Source organism: Pristis pectinata, chromosome 4, assembly GCF_009764475.1.
Source record: "Pristis pectinata isolate sPriPec2 chromosome 4, sPriPec2.1.pri, whole genome shotgun sequence".
In the NCBI taxonomy this organism is placed as follows: domain Eukaryota; kingdom Metazoa; phylum Chordata; class Chondrichthyes; order Rhinopristiformes; family Pristidae; genus Pristis; species Pristis pectinata.
The window spans coordinates 33,979,367-34,006,518 of NC_067408.1; the positions used below are offsets into that span (position 1 = coordinate 33,979,367).

General features: G+C 37.4%; 1 protein-coding gene across 1 annotated transcript in view; it reads left to right on the forward strand.

The window, feature by feature from the left end:
* Positions 1–27,152, forward strand: part of LOC127569513 (glutamate receptor ionotropic, delta-2-like) — a 317,851-nt gene that overhangs the window by 226,372 nt on the left and 64,327 nt on the right. The window contains exons 6-9 of the mRNA XM_052014230.1: positions 4,140–4,313; positions 8,460–8,621; positions 15,237–15,356; positions 21,394–21,495. Coding sequence (XP_051870190.1) covers positions 4,140–4,313; positions 8,460–8,621; positions 15,237–15,356; positions 21,394–21,495 — 558 coding nt within the window. The remainder of the gene's footprint in view (positions 1–4,139; positions 4,314–8,459; positions 8,622–15,236; positions 15,357–21,393; positions 21,496–27,152) is intronic.

Here is a 27,152-nt window from a genome sequence, read left to right on the forward strand (position 1 = left end):
GCTGTGACACATTGGGAGCTAATTCGGATAATCTCTGAAACTAAAGCACGTATGACTAACTTCTGCCAGTTAATTGCAGTGCAGGCAGCGTGCCAATTCCATGCTGTATTGGTGCAGTCATTATGAAAATAAATTTTGTGTGAAGCCAAGGCTAACTGCAAAATTAAAGGGATACATGCTTCAGCAGGGATCCAAAATCTTAACTTGCTAGCATCAGCACTGCTTTAAATTTGCCGATACTTTATAAGTATCTTATCTTATATCTTATCTTATAAGATATCTTTATTAGTCACATGTACATCAAAACACACAATGAAATGCATCATTTTGCATAGAGTGTTCTGGGGGCAGCCCGCAAGTGTCGCCATGCTTCCGGCGCCAACATAGCATGCCCACAACTTCGTAACCTGTACGTCTTTGGAATGTGGGAGGAAACCAGAGCACCCGAAGGAAACCCACGCAGACACGGGGAGAACATACAAACTCCAAGGGAGAACATACAAACAGACGGGCCGGAATTGAACCCGGGTCGCTGGCGCTGAAAAGCGTTACACTAACCACTACACTACTGTGCCTGCCCAAAGGCAAAGTGCATTATTGCTTGAGCCAGTTCTATAAAGCAGGATCTGAATTTGACCTGGCAAACAAGAATGATACAAGATAGAAGACAGGAGACAAAAGATATTGGACATTGCACTGGATGTCTTGATGGAGAGGTAAAGAGGAGAAGAGATGTTCTGTATCCATGATGGGCCAGAAGGCCATCCAGACACATCTCAGAAAGCAGTGATGAGCAGATAACCATGGAGGCCAATGCCAGATACAAGGTCTAGAGTGCTGCAAGAAGTTCGTTGATTTAAAATGGGCAGTCAAGGTCAGCGAATGCATCTTCAGACACCAATTCCTATCTGTGTCAACTATGGCTTAGTTGGTAATATCCTTGCCTCTGAGTCAGAAGACTATGGGTCAAGTTTCTTTCCAGAGACAAGAACACAGGATATTACTGACCTTTAGTGCAGTACTGAGGGAGTGCTGCACAATCAGAATTGTTATCTTTTGGAGGACACATTAAACTATCTGCGTAAGCCATTATATTGCAAAAAACAATGTATCATTATTTTTGAGAAGCAAGGGCATTGTCTGCAATGCCCAGGCCTGTTTTATCCTTCGCTTAGTGTCACTAGAACAGAAAAAAGCCTGGAAATTAGATTTCTTAGTGCGGTGTGCTTTTGTGCATTACACAATGAACCTTTAGCAAAAGTAAAGTAGGCTATTGAGAAGACCAGTGCTACATTTCCAGATGTTATCCCAGGTGGTCTCCATGAGAGCACAGAGCAAGTGAAAGGACATCAAATATCATCCAAAGCTTTTTTTGACATCTGGTGTAGGCCTTGCACACAGAAGCAGGCCATAAACTGAAAGGCATGGCCTCCTTCAACATATTTGAAGGGAGTCTGACCTTGCCTCGGTTACTATGAGGAGTAAAAGTTATCCATCGTCCAAGCAGGATTTACTTTTAAGTGTTTCTCCCAGTGATTTGTCCCACCTACGCTCCAGCCCTTCACTGCCAATGTCCTCAGGCTCCCCAGGTATTTTCCCAACCTAACCATACCCTAACCATGATATTCTTCTGATCAAACTTATGAGGAATCTGGCATGACTCCATCATTTCCACTTTGGTGGATGCATTTTTGTAATACATATCTCTAATGAATTTATCATGAAATATGCGACTTGCATAAACTGCATATTTTGTTTTGTGGGATTTAACAGCTGATGTAAATGCATTAACCCTAAATATAGTCTGATTTTGCATACCACCATTCTCAGCTGATATTGCAATCTTTGTCTTCAATAATAGAGAATGCTATATTTTATTATTAATAAATTCTTCCTCTTGAGGGAGTGGTGTGAGGTGTTCATCTGATCATCAGCTGACCAGACATAGTCAGAAGCAATCCAAAGAGGTATTCAAAATGTTTCCCTAATAGCTGCAGAACAATATCCTCAGCAGAACATGTCATTACAACTCGTTACAATCTCTCTGTTCAAAAACTTCTGCCTGTTTCAGTTGATCTTGGCAATAACTGTGACTGAGTACAATCTATTAATTAAACAAGACAACATCTGCTCACAGCTGACTGGAGCCACGTTGTCCGGTTTGCAGGAGACTCCAAAAAACATATGAAAACTTTGATGAGTTGTAGTCATGGATTGAAAAGCCATTGATGGCAACTTCTGGGCCCATTTGGTGTGAAATACAAAATGACGTCTGAATTTATACACAGAAAAAATGCAAAAATTGTATCGGATTTCATGACTTTAGCTTTGTTAGGATATTTATAATGGGACCATCCATTATTGTAGATTTTATTCTGCAGTTGTTCAAAAGAGGAGAAATATGTAGGAAGTTTTATTTCATAAAAAATAGATGTAATATTAGTAGAGCTTTGATCTCCACATTTATTGCGATGATTATGCCGTTTTTTCTCAGATATTTCTGAAGGTTGCTTTCCACACTAGTCTCAGATCAATAGCTGTAGTTTAGGTTTTTAGCCAGGCAGCCCTTGTGAATCTTTCCCGTAGCTGCTTGAAAAGAGCTGCACACAAGTCCAGATATAGTTGCAGACTGGATTCCAACACAACAGTGCAAAATAGGAGTAAAAAGATGAATTCCCACTCTTGAAACATTTCTGAACATACAGCTAGCCCACTTAGTCTGCACCTGAAGATTAATGAATCTCCCCACATAATCAAGTACCCTTAACTGTTTTTTTTAAACAAACCAGGTTTAATACTTTGGTATTGGATTGGATTCACTTTCCAGTCATTGGCAAACAGAAAAGATGGGAGACTAGCCTCTCCAGGGTGGTTCATTCTTTTCACCAGAGCGAGGTTAAACCTCATTTCCAGATTTGTTGGTTTTTTGGTTATTGTTTGTGCAAAGTAAATGCATGCAAACTGTTATCTATGCAACAATTGTGCAGTTTAGGGAATCAGAGGTATTCTGTAATTAGCAAAGTACTGTTCACATCTGGTATGATACGGTCTTCACCGACGCTTGATAGATATCAGAACATTTGCACATCAAATAAGAACATAAGAAGGAGTGTCCATTTGGCCCTTCAAGCCCACTTTTCATCAGCATCATGACTGATCTTCCGCCTCCTGCATCATTTTCCTGCACTATCCTCATGTTCCTTGATTCCCTTAATATCCAGAAATCTATCAACCTCTGTTCGGAATGAACTCAATAGCTAAGCCTCCACAGTTATCCAAGATTGAGAATGCCAAGATTCACCACCTGTACTCAGATTTTCTTCCTGACTGATCGCTTCGCCTGCATGTTGGCTTTCACTGACCTGTGACAAGACTACCCAGGTGCCTATGACCATCCACTTTCACTATTTAAAAGATACTCTGCCTCTCTGTTTTGTGCACCAAAGTTGATAACTTTACATGTTTCTACGTTATATTCCCTCTGACAAGTTCTTGCCCATTCACCTAGCTTGTCTATATCCCCTTGAAGACTCTTTACGTTCTTCCCCCTACTCTCAATCTCGTCTAGTTTGTATCATCAGCAACTTTGGAAAAACAACATTTGGTCCCCTCAGCCAAGTCGTTGATATAGATTGTGAATAAGTGGAGCCCAGGTATGGATCCACTAGTCACAACCTGCCAACCTGAGAAGGGTCCAGTGTATTCCCACTCTTTGATTTCTGTCTGATAACTAATTCTCATTCCAACTCAGTACCTTACAGTCAATTCCATGTAGCCTGACATTGTTGACCATCATCCTGCATGCGACCTTATCCAAAGCATTCTGAAATCCAAATACACCACATACATTGATTCCCCCTTATCAATTCTACTCACCTCACTCATAAAGAACTCCAATTAATTAGTCAAGCATGAATTTACTTTTGTAAATGCCATAATTATGTTTAGAAATCCTAACCCACCCTGGGCAGGGAGGGGTGACACTAATTAGGTGCAGCAGTGGGATACCGTCATTGAAAATTTAGCCTGTACTCCAGCCCCCATCTTTTCTGTATCACAAACTTCAGTGTGAGTGAATTTAGAAGTGATATTGCTTTAATAAACTAATCAGCTAATTTGTCATTCTTTGTTAACCTAAGGAAATAAACGATGCAGATATTCGGGAACTGGCAAGAAGATTGACTGGGAGATTGACTGTCATTCGGCAAACTTTCCCTCTGTCAGAAAGCAAGAGCCAGTATTGTTTGAGAAGCAATCATAGATTTTCTTCAGTGATGTGTAATCCTAAAGACCCCTTCACACAGCATATGGAGGTAGGGGATTTGGCTAATAGCATTTTAATGATTTTGCTCTTCAGGTAACATAGTATCTGGATGATGTTTAGATGAAAAAATAGCTACAAGACTGTATGATAATTATATGAAAAGCAAATTAATATCATGAACAATTTTAAAACTGACCTGGATGTCAGTTTTAAAAATAAACAATATTTTCAGATGTTTTCAGATGTTACTGTTTTAAGATGAAATGACTGATAGATAAATAATTTACATTCAAAGAAGTATAAAGAAAGATTTTGCATTTATTTGTGTAAAAAGTCAAACAACTGTGGAAAATCATAAGTGGCATAAAGTTAGAGCTGCAATATGACTGCAGTAGTTGTTCAGGCATCAAGGAGACCTACAGTAGGGACAACTGAATCAGAAAACTGACTGCAGAGGCAGGTGCTGAATATGTGAAAGTGAGCAGAATTCTTGCTTGCATATATGGCTCTGGTATCAAAGAAAAACTTCTCTTCCATAAATTCTTATGATAGTGGATTTCAAGCTATTTCCATATTTTTAAATAGAGCACTCATGCAAGTGTTATGTATTAACCTCAAAATAGTTGCAAATGATTTAAATGAATACATGATCCAGTTGCATTTATTTTCCCTTAAATGGGTTTGAGTGAAGCTCCTCAGGATAGGTTTTATTTGGAGTTCAGACACTGGGTGCAATGAATTAGAAAATGGACTTTCTTTTTCCCATCATATTCTGGCCAGCAGCAGTATGAATGCTTTTGAACTAAGATGAATATCTGGTGCAATTTCTTGGCACTTATGCCAGCGTTATGGTCATCTTCAAAGCCTATGTGGAAATGGTGCAAGGAAAGACCATATGCTCTGTAGTTCCAGAGAGCATTGTGGTTAGATTATGTCTAGTTGTGTATTTGTTAACTAGAGTATTTCTTTGTGTACTATTGCCTTTTTTCAGCCCATTAGAAAGCTGTTCTATCAGGCATACATGGGCACAGAAAAAAAGAAATGTATTTTAGCAAAGGAAGACCTTAATGAAAGACAATATTTGTAATGAATTTATATTGTTGTACATAACATTGTTTCCTTCTTCAGACTTGAATGTAAACCTGCTTTTAGAAATCCATAAAATGAAGCATAATTAGGACATTTTAATGATGAAGGTCTGGTAATTAACAGCACAATGCATGAACGCTTGATGAAGACAATCATTACAAGGGACATTTTTAGAGTTAATTTGACATGGCAAAACAAAATTTAGAAGATGATCTGCAGTTTTAGTCATAATATGGATCATTATTTATCATAAACACAAAATGAATACTATTTCTTACTTGGCTACAGGAAGCATGTTTTTCCTTGTGCTATCGTAAATGGGATAAGAGTCATGTCTTTTTGAGTTTTATACAGTTTTATTACATTAAGCTGCTAAAGAATCAAAACGAGAATGAAAATGGGTTTTTGGAAGTATCTAAAATGTCTTTAGTGTCTGCAGCCCAAATTTACAAAAGTTAAGCGATAACTTCCATTTATGTGTTTTTGCTATTTGTGAAGCTTTTTATTGTGTTACTTTGAAAGACTAGATTTATATATGTTTCAGTTGAAATGCATAAGTGTAATAACTGATAATAAGAAAATAAAAGCAAATAATTTGTTCAAAAGGCAAAATGCTGTGAATCTTGGAAACTGCAAGTATGGAAACACCCATGGAAAGAAAAACAAGAATTCTGACAAATTAACCCTTGAAGGAAAATTTTAAAACATTTGAAAATTTTTAAGTTTTTTTTCTGAACTTGTAAAGTTTTCCATAGCTTTAATTTCAGAATGACTGATTTCTGATGCATTTGTCCTATTGTTTGGAGCATAGGTTAATGTTAAACTCTTATAATTCACATGATGTCGATAAAGCCACAGAACTCGAGTTTTAGAATCTGTCATCTGCTATAAACTGGATACAGACTGAAACTGAGAGTGGTGGGTGTTGAAATTAACTGGTTGCTGTTTCAGTAATATTTAAGGAGTTATTTGTTGCCCACTTTTTAAATTTTTTTTAAATTTAAATTTTATTTACAGCGTGGTAATAGGCCCTTCTGGCCCAACGAGTCCGTGCCGCCCATTTTAAACCCAAGTTAACCTAACCATATGTCTTTGCAATGTGGGAGAAAACCAGAGCACCCGGAGGAAACCCACGCAGACACAGGATTCTTCCTATCTGCAATACTTTAAATGGTTTTCCTTCCAACTTCACAGGCACAAACATATTAGAAATTACTTAACTTCAGGTGGATAATTGGCAAGTAGTGTGAGGAGAATGTTCTTTGCTCATGTTTTGTCCAATGCTCATTTGTATGCTGTCAGTGAGGTGCATGGTCCAAATAGGCACTTCTGGGCTTTCATCAGGAATCCATAAAAACATTAAAATTGGCGAATTGTGCTTTTTATATGTAATATGCCCACAAAAAGGCACAAACTAATTTCTAAGCAAAATAGTTTGCTACGTGATATAAAGAAGCTAAATGAACAGGCAAGAAATGACAGATAGAGTGCATTGAGAGGAAACATGAGATTGTCCACTTTGGTAGGAGAAGTAGAAAAACAGAATATTGTTTTCAATGGAGAAGGACTCAAGAATGTTGTGGTACCTGGTATCTGGATATTCTCAAACATGGAACATAAGATAACTGCTGAATTCCATGAGACCACACCTGAAATACTCTGTACAGTTCTGGTCTCCTTATTAAAGGATGGATATACTCAAAATGGAGGTAGTTCAGAAAGGTTGCAATTGAGCAGGCTGGCCTTTTTCCTTGGGGAACTGACAGAGTTGATGTTGAGAAGATGAAATGGCAGGTAGAGTGGGTGAATTCTCTCAGAGGTCATTAATGTTTGGAATTGTTTACCCCAAAAAAGCTGTGAAGGTCGAGCCATTGAATATATTCAAAGCTGAGGTCAACAGTTTATTCAAGCTACAGGGGAATCATGACTAATGACAGAAAAATAGAGTGGAGGCCAAGATCAGATAGCTCAAGAAGCTGCATGGTGAATTCCTGCTCTTATTTCCCATGTTCCTATATTTGAAGTGATAAAAATGAGTGGATAAAAATTGGATAATGAACATTCCTCTTATCCTACTGCCTGGAATCAGAATTTTTTCTGTAACTGCTTTCTTCTTGCTGATTGTTTACAAATACATTTGAAAGAGAAGAGTTTGAGTTCCTAGCCTATTTTCTTCCCGTCTATCTCTGCTTCTGCTGCTTCTGGAGGACAACAGATTAAAAAAAATACATAGTGATAGGCCATATTTGGCAGATGGAATAGAGCCTTTTCTCCCTGAATCCACTTACTTAGGTTTGACCTTGACTTTCAGCCACCAAGCTGTTCCACTCTTCAAGATTTTATAAAGGTTTAATGTCACTACCACATGCGGCAGTCCCAGTACAAATACATTTGTCTTCTCTCACATCACTGGAATGTACCTTTGGGAAGCCATCAAGAATAGCCAGAAATTCGGGCTTTGGTCATAGCAGGATCAGTATAGCAATCAGAATGCTGCTTTGAAATGTTTGGAAAAGGACCTGGAAAATCCTATCAATTTTATTTTGTGACACGTATTTTTTTACTCTCTGAAGTAACCACAGTTTTCTTTAAAGGCTGAAGATCTACTATCTTGAACTTGCAGAGATTAGACAAAGTTCATGTCTCTTCAGTCATGAAATAATTTAAGTTGATTGATAGTTTCACAAGTTGCCTTAATGCAGATGCTACTTTGACCAAAACTCCAATCAGATTACACATAAAACCACTTAAAGCAAAATATTGATTAATACATTGACTAATTGCCAAAGTCCATTTAATGATTTTTAGGTGTTGTAATTAGAGTTTTCTCATGAGTGCTCTGGTTGGTAAAATTGTTTAATAATATTAATGCATTTGGTGTAGACTTCTCAAAGACCTTTAATGGTACTATCCATGTGCTACCCCAGAGGACTGATAAATTTTCATATTCAATTTTTATTGATGTGAGGAGAAGATTTCATTACAGAAATTAAATGTTGTCTTTGGCTGAAGGGTTTCATTAATCTGTAGTTCCCTTGTATCAGGGAACTCATCATTTCAAGATTATTTTTTAGCTGAAAATTTTTCTTTGGTCTAATCTATGCAGATCTCCAATCTCTACGTATATGACAGTGTTTTGCTGCTGGCTGATGCCTTCCATAAGAAGCTAGAAGATCGAAAATGGCATAGCATGGCTAGTTTGACGTGTATAAGAAAAAATTCGAAGCCATGGCAAGGTGGAAAGTCTACATTTGATGCAATTAAAAAGGTTATACATGTTTTATTTCAAAATTCAATAATATTACACCTATATAAGTAGAAAATGCATGTAATGGATTAGAATCCATATGGAATAATTCATTCACTTTGGAATGCGACCACGCAGAAAGGATAATGGAAAAAAGTGTGCAGGTACATTTCGGTGCGCAAGTAGCTTACCTCTTTAGGTGCTCACCAGGGATGTTAAAAAAATCACCTGATTTTATTCCTAGTTTGCTCTCTCTCTCAGGCATCTTACGTGCATGGAATAGTCCCAAAGTTGGCCCTAACTGCATTAATTTTATGCCTGTAAAACTAGGTGTCATTTTCATACCAGCAAATTTAAACTCTCTTTCAACCCTTCAAAGTATGAAGGCAACATTTTGTACAAGTCTTTACTCACCTCACATGAAGTTTTCTTGGGATTCTCTACATTTTCCACCCTTTCTTAAAAACATGGGTAGAAGTCTGGGGAGAAATACCATAAATGAGAGTTTTTGTTTTTTTCTCAGGTTTTTTTTGCTGGTCCCTTGTTGAAATTACAGTTGAAGATTTAAAGATCCTCATTGTCTTTCTCCTCATTGTGTGTTCATTTTAGTTTTAATTTGTACTCAATGCTTCCAAGTGGCTTAGTCAGTGGGAACATCTTTTGGACCTCACAGAATATTACAGGGTTTCATGCCCTGAGTTTCCAGCACTCCATTTGATTGCTTCCAGAGCCCAATTCAGCTTTTACCTTGACCGTCAACTTCAGAATCCTACTAATGAACTTCTACTCTAGCTGCTGTCCAGTTCAGGTAAATCAGTGAGAAAAACCTTTGGAATGAAATCTATCATTAAGATGGGTTGAACATCTATGTCCCCAACTTTTTGATCACACTGCTTGCTTTCACACACTGTACCGACACATCCAGACTGTGGCCATAATTTAATTTTCTAATTTTCTACTAGTACCTCCAAGCTATCTGTGTGCATCATACACACGTTAAGTCTTGAGTGTTAGAAATCTATTTGATAGTGAAGTTTGAAGGAAAAAAACTTGAGCCTGAGAAAGGGAAAGCCACTGTTTACAAGTGAAGCATGAGTGGAAAGAGCAATTAAAATGATTAAGAATAGGGGAAATCTTAATAATGTAAGACCTGATCTATCTAAGAATGCAGGCATCCCTGTGATATTCCAAGCAATAATTGTAGCATGTGTTACCAATATATATTTCTAATAAGACAATATAAATTCTCTGGTTCTTATGTTTAAATAGAGATTGTTTGGTTCACTGTTAGCCTAAAATCAACCCCACATTTAACTGTCAATCAGTTATTTGTTTGTTTCAGATTGGTTACATACTTTAGGTAGGACTCTTGGTAGCTGCTGAAGTTATTTTATCATTCACTACATCATTAGTGTTTAATCTGTAAAATATAACTAATGTACTTGCAAAAGAATTTAGAATAGGTAAATATATTCAATAGAGTTGATAAAATATAACTCAAAATAAGAGATTTTATTAATTATGGATCAATGCTTTACGATGGCAAACAGATCTTTCTATGAATGCAGGCATCCTGAAAAACTAACAGATTATATAAAAGCACACATAAACAGATGAGAAAATCAACAAGGCATCCCAGTAAGTATGCAATATTTCAGGCAATTATGGTAGAGGATGCAATCATATTCTACAGTTATGCAAAAGGCTTGCAAACACTACTTGTATTTATCATTTCAAGGACAATGGAATTTGGAAATTGATTGGTCCTCCTCCACAAATGCTGGATTAGTTAAATTCAAGATGGCATGAGGTCAGGTTGGGATTTTAACTCAAGACCAGTACCATGATCACCTTACTTCTATTCTCTAGATCGAAAAGTTTTATTTTCTCTGTTACCAAATGTGCTGTTTAATCTGAAAACAACATATCAAGAAGAGAATCAATATAATATTATTTAATCAATTTTTAACATAAAAGAACATTTGATGGCTCATATAAAACAATGAAATACTACTAAATGCTATTAAAAGACTGCTTAGTGTGGAATTGTTAGTCTCTCTATAGTTATAATATTTGTATAAATAAATTATATCCTTATTGGGACCTAAAAAGAAACATCGGGAGTTTAAGAGTTACTTTCATGTGGAGTCTGATTTGCAGTTGAAACTTTCCAAAATCAGACAGATTCCACAATGTGTGCTTGCAGCAAATATCCTATCCTTTGACTAAGTGTGAGTTATCAAGTGTTCTTTTATGTTTAAGGTTATGCAGTAGTAAAAGCCTGTGTTCTTAGCACCATGCCATGTTAACTATGGAAGTAAAATCCTATGATCAGTTTCACCCTGCAGTTGAGAGGGAGAAGCTGAAATCAGATGTATCGGTATTACTGTTGAGTAAAGGTAACTACAGAGGCATGAGAGAGGAGCTGGCCAAAGTTGATTGGAAGGGGACCCTAGCAGGGATGACGGCAGAACAACATTGGCAGGAGTCTCTGGGAGTAATTCGGAAGATGCAGGATCAGTTCATCCCAAAGAATAAGAAGCATTCTAAAGGGAGGATGAGGCAACTGTGGCTGACAAGGGAAGTCAAAGACAGCATAAAGGCAAAAGAGAGGGCATACAATATTGCAAAAATTAGTGGGAAGCCCGAGGATTAGGAAGCTTTTAAAAACCAATAGAGGGAAACTAAAAAAAGCAATAAGGGGAGAAAAGATGAAATATGAAGGTAAGCCAGCCAACAATATAAAAGAGGATACCAAAAGTTTTTTCAGAAATATAAAGAGTAAAAGAGAGGCAGGAGTAGACATCGGACTGCTGGAAAATGATGCTGCGGAGATAGTAATGGGAAACACTGAAATGGCAGATGAACTGAATCAGTATTTTGCATCAATCTTCACTGTTGAAGACACCAGCAACATGCCAGAAATTCGAGAGAGTCAGAGGGCAGAAGTGATTGTTGTCGCTATTACTAAGGAGAAGGTGCTTGGGAAACTGAAAGGTCTGAAGGTAGATAAATCACCTGGACAGGATGGACTACACCCCAGGGTTCTGAAAGAGGTAGCTGAAGAGATTGTGGAGGCATTAGTCGTGATCTTTCAAGAATCACTAGAGTCTGGAATGGTTCTGGAAAATTGGAAAATCGCAAATGTTACTCCACTCTTTAAGAAGGGAGGGAGGCAAAAGACAGAAAATTATAGGCCAGTTAACCTGACTTCAGTGGTTGGTAAGATGTTAGAGTCCATTATTAAGAATGAGGTTTGGGGGTACTTGGAAGCACATGATAAAATGAGCTGAAGCCTGTATGGTTTCCTTAAGGGGAGATCTTGCCTGACAAATCTGTTGGAATTCTTTGAGGAAGTAACAGGCAGGATAGACAAAGGAGAGTCAGTGGATGTTGTTTACGTGGATTTTCAGAAGGCCTTTGACAAGGTGCCACACATGAGGCTGTTAAACAAGATAGGAGCCCATGGTATTAGAGGAAAGGTACTAGCATGGATAGAAGATTGGCTGTCTGGCAGAAGGCAAAGAGTGGGAATATAGGGGGCCTTTTCTGGTTGGCTGCTGGTGACTAGTGGAGTTCCTCGGGTCAGTGTTGGGTCCGCTACTTTTCATGTTTTATGTTAATGATCTGGATGACGGAATTGAGGGCTTTATGGCCAAGTTTGTGGATGATACAAAGATAGATGGAGGGGCAGGTAGTGCTGAGGAAGCAGGGAGTCTGCAGAAGGACTTGGACAGGTTGGGAGAATGGACAAAGAAGTGGCAGATGGAACACAGCATAGGGAAGTATATGGTCATGCACTTTGGTAGAAGGAATAAAGACGTAGACTATTTTCTAAACAGAAAGCGAATTCAGAAATAGGAGATTCAAAAGGACTTGGGAGTCCTAGTGCAGGATTCCCTGAATGTTAACTTGCAGGTTGAGTCGGTAGTCAGGATGGCAAATGCAATGTTAGCATTCATTTCAAGAGGACTAGAACATAAAAGCAAGGATGTAATGCTGAGGCTTTATAAGGTGCTGATCGACCACATTTGGAGTATTATTAGCAGTTTTGGCCCCGTATCTAAGGAAGGATGAGCTGGCATTGGACACGATCAGAGGAGGTTTACAAGAATGATCCCAGGAATAAAAGGGTTAATATATGAGGAGTGTTTGATTGTTCTGGGCCTGTACTTGCTGGAGTTTAGAAGGATGAAGGGGGATCTCATTGAAACCTACCGAATATTGAAAGGCCTGGATAGAGTGGATGTGGAGAGGATGTTTCCAGTAGTGGGAGAGTCTAGGACCAGAGGGCACAGCCTCAGAATAGAAGGATGTCCCTTTCGAACAGATGAGGAGGAATTTCTTTAGCCAGAAGGTGGTGAACCTGTGGAATTCATTGGGTATATTTAAGCTTCGTTTATATTTAAGGTTAATAGGTGCTTGATTAGTAAGGGCATCAAAGGTTACAGGGAGAAGGCAGGAGAATGTGGTTGAGAGGGAAAAATAAATCAGCCATGATCGAATGGCGGAGCAGACTCAAAGGGCCAAATGGCTTAATTCTGTGCCTATGTCTTATTGTCTAATTGGGAATGATACTGGGCCTGCATTACAGAGTATTTGTTTTCAAATCCCACCATGGCAAATTGTCAAATTGAATTTTATAAACCCAGTGATTTGTGCAACATCACTGATTAGATCCCTAATGTCCTAACTGTCTAGCCTGCATCTGATTCTAGTCCACATTACCTAATTGACTCTGAATGACGGTTTAATAATGCATCCAGGCTGTAGGCAAAAACACTAAATTCAGCAGATTTGTTCAGAAGATTAGACAGTCCTACTAAAATCACCTCAGGCGCCATATCACGAAAAATTATGGCACTCTCAGCCCAGTCAACCCTGAGAGTGTTCCACACTAATAACAGGATATTATGACTCAAGTTGAGAAGATTGTTTCGCGGGCAAGGCATGCAATGACTTCACATAATCAGTCTTACAGATTCATAACCAGCCATTAATAATCCAGATTCCTCCAGTGCAATATCTACACAGTATTGAGTTTAAATTCCATGCAGTAGTCAGGCAGACTGGAGTCAGCATTTCTAATCAGCCATTGAAACCCCGCATGTCTTGGAGCCATGCACACAGTGCCGATCGCAGAAGTCTGAGTGACCGGTGAAGTTGTCACTGCACATCCTCATTGACATCCAGAGGCATTACATTCTTTCATCCTACACCAGGTCACAACCTGGAGGACGACCAGAAAGCTCTTTGATTTCAATGATCACCTTAGGTCTGTGGATTAGGAAACAATAAGGAATATAAGCCTTTTTCCAAAGTTATTTTATTTTAGCTGAATTTTTTTTATTTTAGCTGTATATTTTTTATTATACTTAAGTGCTTTAATAAGATTTAAATGAATTTTATTTTTTTTGTTCTTTTAACATCTTTAATTTTAATTTTCTTGTAACTTCATTTGTAGTGTTTTTTAATAGTCTCTTAATGTTCACAATTAAAAATGGTTAAAATCTTAGACAGCTTTGAAAGATGGCAAAGCTCCGCCTCCAAATTTGCCTCCTGTCAAAGCTTATTGGAGATTTTCCATGGGTGAGGACTCTGCCTCTCACCACCTGATGCCCAGCTGCTGTGTGGTCTTGCTGCCTAACTAGAGGGGATAGGAGATCAGTGAGATCGGCCATCCCTGTCCAGACCAGGTGAATGCAAGCATGTGGCAACTGTAGGTGTCAGCCTAGATCCAGCAGAATCCATTCCCACAAGATAAGTAAAGTCAAAGGAAATTTCTTGCTAATCACCTGCTGTCATTTTTCACCCATCAGCATACATTCTGACATCACCACTCCTTTCCTCATTATTTAAATATAATTTGGGGAAACACTGAGAAATTCATTGAGGGTGAGCGATTTCATCGGGGTAAAAATTCATCCTTGGTACACTAGTTAGGCATGTAATGTTGTCGTATTGGTGCACTGTACTCTGCATCCAAAATACAATTCCATTGGCTTCAATTTCATAAGTGAAGCACAAATTGTACACATATGCACATTTAGCCCAACCTATTGAGAGCAAGGTTTAACCAGTGTTTCCATGTGACATTGAGAAGTCACTCTTTCATACATTCATCTTTGACCTCATGTACTGAGCTTGCCACGTGGTAGCATGTGCATGTTGTATATCAACTCCAATATTCAAGCAACCAAACTTTCAAGATTTACCAAGTGGAACCATATTCCAGAGCCCTACCCACATGTTCCTCTTCATATTGCAAAGCATCAATGACCACACATTTACAGTCCTCGAAGAATAATGGGCACTGCTGTGGAATGAGATCCTCTGGGTATCAATAAATGCCACAATATTATCCAATAGAGAAAGAGGTTGAATTATCGAGACAACACAGATCATTGATCCTTTCTACACTGAAAAAAATCTATGTTATGACAAAATAGCAAATCCTTTCATTTGCCATTAGCAAAGCATTGGAAGAAGTTTAGCTGCATAATAAACTCGTTGAATCCTGCAGAAAGTTATAATAAAATTATGTATTCTTTTGTCTTTCCTCATTTTTCATGTTTGCTGTTTATGTGGACTTCAAATGTCAAAATCCACAAGTTGTGTTTTTTCTTTAACTTATAGGGAAAAGTGAGTGGATTAACTGGAATGCTCAGTTTTAGGGACGATGGTACAAATGCAAATGTTCTGTTTGAAATTCTCGGTACCAGTTACAGTGAGGAAAAGGATAGAGGCATTCAACGTGTAAGTGACATTTCAAATTTTACAGCCAAGAAGAGGGGATAATCTGTGCTACTTTTAACAAAGTATTTTATCCTGGATTTCATTTGTTAGAACTCCTATTTATTATGAATTTTCTCTTCAGCTGCATCTTCACCTTATGGATATAATATTTCAAATATAACTAAATAATAGTCTCCCATTACCTGTGCAAAATTCTGGTTCAACCTTAACAGAACTCGGGCAGGTGAGAAGCAGAACCTCAGAGATTCGGCCCCATGTTGTCCATTTTGCTGTATTCCAGTAAAGAGAATACTGTGCAGATTTGCAACTGAACCTTCCCTACTGTTAAAAGAGCATTTCTGGGAGATTTCTTAAGCTTTAACAGGAATTCTATCTTCCCAGAACCCTTGCAGTTGATTGACAGCATAGATCATGCTGAGGCATCTCAAAAGGCCAGAATGTCCTGCATTGATTAGACAAGAGAATGCCCAAAGTCTCCCGGCCATCCTCCATCATTGCACCCTACTCCTGAGAGGGGTACCACACTGCTTCAACTTTCCTGGCAGTTCATTGTGGGGAAGGTTGAGAGGAAACAGTTGTGATCACTAATGTGTTTGCCCTGTGTATCCTTATAATTCCTGTAACATTAATTGATCCCCGGGCCTGTCCACTCAGGAAAATCTATTGTCATCCCAATACTCTTCTGTTGGTGGAGAGCTTATAAGAGAATTCTGCAGCCACGCAGTCCGAATATATTACATAATAAAAGTAAAGTTCTGTAATGTCTTATTCAAATTCAGTAGAAAATACAAAATGAACATGTTAATGATATTTAATGTAAACAACAAGATGCTCTTAGCCAAGTTTGGTTCAACTGATGAAATATAACAGGGCTGGCAAGGTTACAAGCTCAGAAAAGTTATGAGAATTTAATGCATGACATTATGTTTCGTTCAGGCAAGCAGCTTACAAAACAAATATGTCCAGTTCATTGTAATTGAATTTCGACAAAGACAAAAGCAAAGTTGCATAATTCTCTGAATAAATTCATCATCATGCATGACACAGAGCTACGACAAAGCAAAAAACGCTCCCTGTTCTGTCCTGATTCCAGCTGGGATAATTTGCTTCAGGGCCACGATATTTAGAAAGTTGAATAATTTGCCATGGCTTGTTTATTTGAATATTTTTTTGCTAAATGCTGTACAATTCCCCTGTGGGAAAATATCCATTGATACTTGTGTAGTGCAGAAGAGACCATGACTTACCTTGATACTTCATCTCTCAACCCGTGTAATGTAAATATGCCTCGTTGATCTGTCGAGATTTCACAAATCCAGCTGACAGTGTGATGTTGTAAATCAGGTGAAAGTGGCACGATTTCCATTCCATTGGAACTGTGCCCAGTCCTGTCTTTAATGTAATTTACAACAAGCTGAAGACGACCCATTTACTTTTACTGTGACATTATATGTCTTATCTACTTACCCAAATCAAATGGGAATCTAGGTTTGTTAAACACTGCAGAAAGGTGGAATTGAATTTTGAGATCCTCAACCACGTTTGGCTTGGTGGTTATTTCTTTAAAGTACTGTAAACCTTGTAGGGTTCCACTGAAACAGCCAAAGGATTCATTGGAAGTTGAAATCAAAATCATAGTTGTATTTCTGCAGATCAATTCCAGAATTTTTTTCTTGGATGGCCCTTATTCAAACTCAAGGAATTTCCCATTACAGCCTTTCCTGCTTTAACAGTAACAAACTAAACCATCTGAATCCATTAGCAAACTGGTATCCCAGTCAAACTGATTGAAACCTTCAGAGGAAAATAAAAGAGGATTAACTCCCAACTAGCCAAAAGAGAATAATGGAAAGGAAGTGATTACATTGTCTTTAACAAGTCTTTAACACAGATATGTTGTTTCCTGTGGTGTCCTGCAAAAACTTCAGGCCTATCTATATGGGAAAAGCAAAATACTGCTGCTGCAGAAAATCTGAAAATGTAAAAAGGAAGTGTTGAGAATACTCAGCATTGGTGGGGAGAGAATTTCAGTTGGATGACCTTCTGTCAGAATAGTCCTATGGCCTTAATTTTACATAGGCTGAATCATGCTAGCTGTGGCCAAACAGAACCACTGGGATTCAGCCTGAACTTACAGCCATAGTCTATGAAATGCAGAGGTCCATTAATGTACTTGCAGGTCTGATGGGGCCCAATCTATCAGTTTAGGCCACCATTAAACTACATGTGGAGTTAAACAGCATAGCCCACTCTTGCTGGGATTCCCCAACGTTATGCTGGGGAATTGCCACGGATGCAGGAGTCACAAATCCATTGACTTCAGTTGGGTATGTAGGATCCAGTTAAGAAGCAAAGGTGAAGCAAGGTTACTTTTTAAAATTTGTTTTCCTTTTGTTTTAAAGTCACTAATTACATTTATGATTCTTAAAAAGTAATTTCATTAGTTATTTCAATCTTAATGGTTTTAAGTTTTTTCTAAATATGTTGTACTTTTATTTTTAATTATTTAAAAAGTTAAATTATTTATTTCAGTTTTAATGGATATTAAGTAACTGTGAAAATCACAGGGGTTTAAAATGTTAAAACCAGTGACAGCTTTGACACAAAACAAAGCTCCACCCCTACTCTGCCTTCTGTCAGGAGCTGCCGCTGTATTTTGGGGGGTGGTGCTTCCACACTACCTCATTTGAGGCCCAGTTGCCAACCGAACCTATCCACTGGACCTTGGGATGATACGGAGGCACAACAAGAAAGGCCCTCTGCATCCAGCCCAGGTAAGCACAGGGCGGTGGTAACCACGGACAGCAATTTCAGGCAGTGAGCCTTGTACAGCACAATCTGGCCCCATTGTGTTGTTGCTAATATCTTCTCATGCGTTTACATTCTATTTGTGGTCGAAGTATGGATCTGTTATGGTAGTGCTTCATTCTACGTGGGTCGTTTGTAATTATTCAACATAGGCTGCAATCCTGAAGGAAAGGTGGAATTTATTTAAAGAAAGTGTATATTTTTGTTTGCTTTGGTTTGGTTTAGTTTAGTGAACATTTCAATTTAATCACAGTACATTAGGGACAATCAAATTCTTTACACATTCATCAATGACTATTCAAAACAATAGATTTGTCACTGAACTAAGCTATATCCTCCCATTCTCCAAACCCCTATAAAATATGACAAGCAATTATTTTTGAAATTATGTAACTATTATGAAAAATGCAGCTGGTGAAACATTGTGTTCTTCTTTAGCATTGCATTCAGGAAATGAGCTGAGCATTACTTCATCTAAGTCCATGCAGCCAGCAGCATCATATTTATGCTTGCCATTGTAGGCATACTTCAGATCTGAGGACCAGTCTGGCAATGGCCTGCAATCTTGTCCAGCTGGAATCTCAGGTGTGAAAACAGAATATGCTGGAAACACTCAGCAGGCCATGCAGTATCTGTGGAAAGGAAGACAGAGTTAACAAGTCAGTTTAAATACCCTTTGCCAGGACCGTTTCTGTTTTGTTGCTTGAAGTTGCAGAAAAGAATTCAGAATCAGTTGCAATGTGCATTCCTGTTACAAGTGACCCCTGCATTATGGCTGTTCAGGTAATGGAAATTTACCCTTACAAAATTCACAAATTGCTACTCAAAAATTTGAGATAAGGAGTAAAATTTGCTGTCATGGAATTTATGTGAATAAAAGCACATTTTCTTTTCAACTCGCATTTCTTGATGCATATACAGATGACGTAGCTTTGCATTACGGAAAATTGTGATATGGCCTGTTTTCAAGGAACACAACCCCCTCCTCCCCACTTAACATGGGAGTCACCTGTATTTTGTTTTGCAAAGAATCATTAAATGTCATGTCTGGTCACTGTATTAGATGTAGCTACATTTTCTCCCTTCTCTCTACAACAATATTATCATTAACATGCCCTTCACTGTACTTGGAAGCTCAGCAGCTCCCACACAGTCCATCTTTTCAAAACAACATCCTCCAGTATTGTTTGGTGCAGCCTGTACTGTATGTTCGCACAGTGGTTCTTACTATTACGCTTCCATGTGGTGGTATTACATAAAATGTGAATTCAAATTATGCACTCAAGCATTTATATAAAAAAACTTTAATTCTACTTGAGTGAAAACAATGTACAAGGTAAATGGCTGATTTCTGTATATGAGCCTCATGTAACTAAAAGGATCCTTTCTTAATAGCAGATATGCCAAATGCTTCATAGACAGCTTGGTCTTATCTCCTTTCTGTTGCACATGCAAGCATAGAATGGGGCTGGTGAAGCCACATAAATGCCAATAGTGCCCGATGTTTTAGCTGCCACCATCCTTTAAGTCCTACTGAATCTGAATCAGATTTATTATCACTGACTTGTGTGTCATGAACGTTGTTATTTTGCAGCAGCAATACAGTGCAAAGATATAAAATTACTATAAATTATGAAAAAAATTAAATAGTGCAAAGAAAGGAATAACAAGGCAGCGTTCATTGGTTTCATGGACTGTTCATAAATCTGATGGGGGAGGGGAAGAAGCTGTTCCTGAATCATTGAATGTGAGTCTTCAGGCTCCTGTACCTCATCCCCAATGGTAGTAACGAGAAGAGAGCATGTCCTAGATGGTGAGGGTCCTTAGTGATGGATGCCACCTTCTGGAAGATGTCCTCGATGGTGGGGAGGGTTGTGCCCCTGATAGAGCTGGCCGTGTCTATAACCCTCCACAGCCTCTTCAGATCCTGTGCATTGGAGCCTCCATACTATGCTGTGATGCAACCAATCAGAACGCTCTCCACCGTACATCTATAGAAATTTGTAAGAGTCTTTGGTGACATACCGAATCTCCTCAAACTCCTAATGAAGTAGAGCCGCTGGCGTGTATAATAAAATATTGTACTGCAATATTTTATTGTGTCCCTGCCTCCACAAATGAACTTTCAGTCAGGGGTATTTGCAAAAACAGGATCTCTTGCTAATTACTTCAGTAAGCATGACTGCAGAGATCACATTAGGATCAATGCACAGGTCTTCAGATGCTTTTATTCTGTTCCTGCAATATTTTCATCAAGCAACATACCTAAAGGAAGTCTGAACTTCACTATGTAGAATTACAAATAAAATATTGCTTTATTAGAGAAACACATAATTTTTTATTGTGTGCTGTTGGTTCTTGATAATTCATACTGTAATGCAACTCACCACCTATTTTAATTATTTGTATATGTTTTTTACAACCCTGATCTAGAATTTCATTCTCAGTTGCCTGTGCTAGACACACGATATAGCAACATCTGCACGTTATACTCTGTTTCTGAGGTCAATGGAGCTGAATTTCAGAAGCAGAGCAGGATGCAGAAATACTGCTGTATCTCTTGCTTAGTGCTTGTGGTGAAGGATGAATATCTATCCCCTTATAGCTTGTGAGATTAACTTATCACACGTTCTGTTGATATTCATAAAATAATTTCAGCTTAACAACTAGGTAGCATGGTAATTACTCGTGGTTTTCTCAAAATTATTTTGGAAAAGGAAAACAGTTAACCTTTAAGGTTGCACCAAGTTGCAAACTTAGCTGCCTGGCAATAATTCTCTGGTCATCAACACTAAGTACATTATATAATAGCAGCAGCATATGAAAATCAAGGAACCTGACATGTAAAGGCACTGAATATCACACTAGCACTATATTATAGCACATTTAATGTAATTGACTGGAGATCAATTTTGTAGCAGGTACCTTTAAAGAGACCAGCTTGACATTAAACATAGCTTCAGCAGGAGAACAGCAGTATGTTACATGTTATGATTCCTATGTCTCTATAAAATACATATTCTTCAATTTTCTATGACCAGCATCGCAAAGAACGATTGCAATTTTATTTAAAGTATAATTATATATAAATTACATTATAATTTCATGGCCTTAATTATGATATAATGAGCTGTGACAACTACAGAGGAGTGTATAGCAGTAAAATTGTGTTTTAATTGAACTTAACAACATTAAATTTAACAATGCTTGTTTTCTATGCCCCATGTAGCTAGGTCTTTGGAGTCCGACTGCTGGATTGAATGGTTCTCTGGTAGACCAGAAACTGGAAAACAGTATGGAAGGAGTAACATTGCGTGTTGTAACAGTGCTGGTAAAGTTTGAATCTTTGCCTTTGTGTATACTTGAATATTTTGCAATGTCCAATCATACCAAATATTTGCAACTGCACATTACCATTCATTGGAGGTTAATGGCCAGAAGAATCAAAGAGGAATTGATGGGCATGTCTGAGAGAGAATACATTGCAGCAACACAGAGAAATAAGGAGAAAGGGAATAGGTCTAATGGGATTGCTCACTTGAGAGCTGGCATGGACTATTGGGCCAAATGGCTTCTTTTGGTATTGTTATAACTATAAGCAACAATAGAAATAACAAAATTAATCTAACAACAATCTGTAGTCCTTCAATATTATTGCAATTCAACAAAGGTTGTCAAATTCAAAGTGTATTTTATGTAACTTTTCATGTTAAATAGTTTATTTAAGACTAAAACATGATGTTAGGGAATGAATATTTTTTAGACTAGCACATTGTAGGACCTGAGCATTTGACCACTGGACTTTGTTCTTTAATATGTTTAATATTCTCCTGCCCCAACACTTTACCTTATATGCTCATCATGGAGAATATTCTTGAAAATATTTCAATCTGAGCTCCCCATTTTCCAGCATTAAGTAGGTAGTAGTTAGAGTAAGAAAACAAAGAATGAGTAAAGACCAATCAGTGGGTCAAGCCTTCATTTTCTACTAACCATGTAAAAATTTATCTTATAACTAGTTAGGTCCCAAATGGAGCTTCAAGTGAGCACCTCAATAACTATTCAATCCCTCCATATTACTGTGAGACATTATCCTTTATAAATAACAAACTCCAGATCCAGCAACTGTAGGAGCCATTTGGTTCCACAAAATATTTAACTAATCAGCCCCTACTCTTTCCTATAAACTTCATCCCAGTTCCCAGTCAGATTTTCATCAAGTTTTTTTTTTATTTTTTGAAGAAACTAAGGGTTGTTTTTGCTCTAAATCCTGAAATCCTTGTTGCTGTCCTCTGAGTCCTCTCAGTTCATCTCTCTTTTTGGAGGTACGGTGCTCAAAATATTTGAATATGGCCTCATTAGTATGTTAGGTAACATTTTGACTTATAGACAAACAACCTTGAGACACAGTCAGTATTGCACTAACTTTGCCAAATGCAGTCTCACACTGAAAGCATTGTGAATTTTTCGGATATTTTCCATCCTTGAAAATAGATGTTCCTTCATGTCTAATGCTTTCTATTCAAATATTCATTGCATTAAATATACTTATTAGGAAAGCATCACTTTCTCATACTATGTTTAATTTCCCTTGATCTCCCTGACTTTATTTTTTTTAACCTCTTCATGTGGGTTGATGTTATCCTTAAGCAAGTGCAGTGTGATCTAGTAATTTAGGACAGGATGAATGTTCCCTTTAGAAGTTGGTATGTTTAAGTTGGCTAAAATTAGAAGTGCTGATATTAAGTCAAGAAGTTGACAGGAGAAACTGGACTGCATTTTAATCTGCCCATTAGTGCTGAGCAGTTTTACAGACCTCAGGGTAATTCAGTACAAAGTTAACTCTTTGGATCAGCACAATCAATTAAAAACCTACATATTTTATTCATACTGATTTTTGCAGCTTATATTTGAGATTTTACACCCACATGATCATTACAAAGGAACATTATGGTGTGCTGAGAAAGGCAACAAAAGCCTCCAGTGGAAGCTCACTTGTTCTTGCTCCCCAGGAAATTTTTTTTTCAGCAATTTCTGTTATAAATCTATCTAATTTGGCATTCATTATATGTTTAACTTTTTATGCTGAACTTTATCAAATACTTTCCAGCATCAAATAAATTATATCCAATCAGCAGCTGTCGACTTGCAGTCTAATTATTCCTATTGAAAAACTATGATTAATACAACTATGTCCCTTTGCTTGTAACTATTTGTTGATTGCTTTTTAAAGCCTCATTCATTCTGGATATAAAAATAATACTATTCTATATAATGTTCTCAAGCATTTATTCATGTTAAGCTAACTGCCCATAATCCTGGTTTGAATATTGTGATGGGAAGGGTTAGAATGAGAGGCAATAAAGTAAATTAAGAAAGTTTTGCAAGCATTAGGAAATGAAATTAATCACTCATTTATTATGACAATAGATTAAAATATTGCTAGATTTTAATCTGCTGGGTAAAGACAAATCATTCAATTACTGTATATATTACACTAATAGACTTTAGAAATGTGCACTCATGAATATTTTCTTCCACTACAATAATCTGGTAACATTATTTCATGTTTAATAATCCTAATGCGATTCATCTTTGGAATTGGCAAATGGAAATTTATAATCAAATGTTGAAATATAAATTCAGAATTATGATTAGGGTTACTATTTGCAATTAGTTTAGAGTTCTAATGATATGACAATATTTGTAGAAGCCAACAACTGCATTATATTGAGCACAAGAGAAGCAAAGACATCTAAATTTGTAAGAGTTTACTGGCATCAATATGAAAACAGTCCTTCACCAATACCAATACCAAATGATTGACATTTCTTGACCAGCACATCTCAGAACACATTTATAATCATCATAAATCAAGGGGCAGACATGTGACCATTCATAAATCTTTATAAAGAAAGCATACATGTGTAAAGAATGGCTAAATGATGGGAAACCGCATGTGCAATGTTTTGAGCATTCCTACTCAAAAGTAAATGTAGATTATTTTATATTATTTAAATTAAGAATAAACCACTTAATCAATGCAGGAATATTATATATAAATCAGTTAAATTGAGAATTCAGAATGCATAGTAACAGGAGAGCATGATTAAAGGTTTTCAGGTGCTGATTTGATGCTATTGAGTATTGCCAGGCAGATTTTGATGGAAGAGGTAAAAGAAGATTGTTAATACGGGTGATTTCGGAAACTATGAATCTGCTGAAATAGAGTTAGCTTTTAGAGACTATAGAGCAGCAGTGTTTCGGGAGGTCATGGCTCATAAAGGACAATTTAGCTGATGTACACTACTTGTTTCATAAAATCCTGTTTAAAATATTCAGATACCAACAATGCAGTATTACTGCTGTTCCCAAATGTACATCACAGGGAAATGTCTCCTGAAGTTTGCTACTTAGTATTGTTCTACTTCATTAAGTTAATAACTTAAACTTTATAGTGTTGTAGTATGCTGCAGCAGAAATAGATCAGCAGTTGTATGTGACAAGAATGCTAGTTAATGCATAATGGAGTCCCTGCCTAATTGTTCAAGAGAACACTATCCTTAAAATGTATTATTGGTCCAGAATTTCCTAGCCATCTAAGCTAACTACTCACAAACATGCTCCTACCTTGAGTGGATCCCTTGGTAAGAGCTTCCCCAACAAAGCTGTCATTGATCTGATTGGTGAAGGCCTGCTCAGCTGAAATACTGTGACAACTGCTTAAACCTTAAGGAACCAGCTGTCAAAGCCGCCTTTGATATTCATAAACTATTAAGAATTAAACATGCTATCAACATTTTTAAAGTAATCAAAACATATGAAGAACTAAAAGACATTAGAAAACAATTAAATCGATTTAAATTAAATTATGATATGAAAATTACCTGAAGCTTGCTCTTCTCCCTTGCAGTCATTCCTCTCCATTAAAATGAATAAAGTCGCAAACTGACAGGTCTGACCTGGCCAAAGTTCAGCAGGCAGATTTCCCAGTGTAACTTCTGAGGAGCTGCAGGATGACACCAGAACTCTGCTCTGGGACATTTGGGACTTACACATTTGTGCAAAATTATCTGGAAATTCCAAACTTCCTGTCATTTTTTTGAGGTAAAAGCCTCAGTTCCATACAGAATGGCCACTCTTTTGTGGAAATTTCAAACTGTTTTCTGATGGAACAGGACTCCTCTTGGATTTATCAATCCTTTGCAAAATTGATTGAGCTTATAAAAAAGCTAACTACACGTGTTAAATTCTGCAGCAGCGATGGTTTACTTCTGTAATATACTTAGCAGTTGGATTTGGTATTTGAGAAGCTGGCAGAAGAAATAGACAATAATTGAGGATCAGGATTCAGGCCCAAATTGGAATAAGTAGATGAATAATAAATTACATTTACTCAGACATTAGTTAAAATTAGTAGTGGGTTTAATTACGGGGTTGTTTTTTCTGAGTAATTATTTTTGCAAATGGTCACAGATGATTCAAGTACAAGCTATTTGTTAAGTCTACATCAAAGTACTGATGGCTAAGCTTGTTTTGATTTGGTATTTATAAGTAAAAGCTGTGTTTGAATTGGTTGACTTTGCTGCTTGAGTGGATTTAATTGGTGTGCAGACAAGCAAAAGTAATTGAGCTGTAAGGAGACTTAGAGGGAGCTTGACAAGAACTGTTGCTCATTGCTGAAACACAGTTGTCCCGATTCTGCAGGGTCAGCAGTTAAATAGGAGTTCAATCCAAGTAATTAATTTCAGGGAGGCACAACAGTTAGCAATATAGAAATAGTACATTTGGGAGATGTAAATTATCCTAGAGGATAAAATGTGCAGGAAGGACACATGTACATGAAGTGACAACAGTGTTTGTTGATTGATCAATGGAGTCCTTATCCGAAGGACTGGTTGCAATTGCTCTACAGCCTGTGGAAAGCGGAAGGGTTTGTGAAAAATGTAAATAATCACCTTACTGAAAAAGTATGGAGAGAAATTGAGTGACTCTTACAAGGAAGACTTTGGATTTCTAGAAAGCATTTGATAAAATGCCTCATTAAAGGTTTCAGTACAAGATAAGACAGTACATGTTCATGGGTAATATTCTGGTAATAACAGAAAACAGGATAAATAAGTGATCTTCAGACTGGCAACAAGTGAGGATCAGGATTCAGGCCCAAACTGGAATAAGAAGATGAATAATAAATTACATTTATAGGATAAGATATCTTTATTAGTCACATGTACATTGAAACACACAGGTACTCAGGGATTCGTTAAAATTAGTAATGGGTTTAATTGATGATGGGCTGTTTTGCTGAGTAACAACTAATGGGGATCAATGTTAGAGCCTCAACAATTTATAACGTATACAGTTGAATTTGCTGATGACACAAACAAAGGTGAGTGAGCAAGTTGTGAGGAGGGCATAAAGAGCCTTAAGATTGATAAGTGAGTGGACAAGTTGACGGATGGAGTATAATGTGGTAATATTATGTGGTTATCCATTTTGGAAGGAAGAATGAAAATGTAAATTATTATTTAAATAGAGTGAAACTATAAAATATTGCAATACAAAGGGACTTGGGGTCTCAGTACATGAAATGCAAAACATTAGCTTTCAGCTTTAGCGAGTTATTAGAAAGATTAATGGAACTATTAGGAAAGATTAATGTTGACCTTTAATGGAGTATAAAAGTAAGGATACTTTGACGCAACGTTACAGAGCATTGGTGAGACAACATAAATGCCTCTGAGTATTCTGTGGCAATTGCTTGTGAAGCAGCTATTGCTCTGACCGATTTAATGCTCTTAATTTCTGACACAGTGGACTTCTTGTACATTATCTACTGAAGACAGTATCCAGTGGGCCTCATGAACATGTGTAACCCTTGGAGTATGAGGAATTAGCATGGTTGAATTAGCGAATAGCATTCACTGGAGGAAACAAAAATATGTACTCTGTCAGCTGAACCAACTCCCTCAGTTTTAAAGGCTGAAC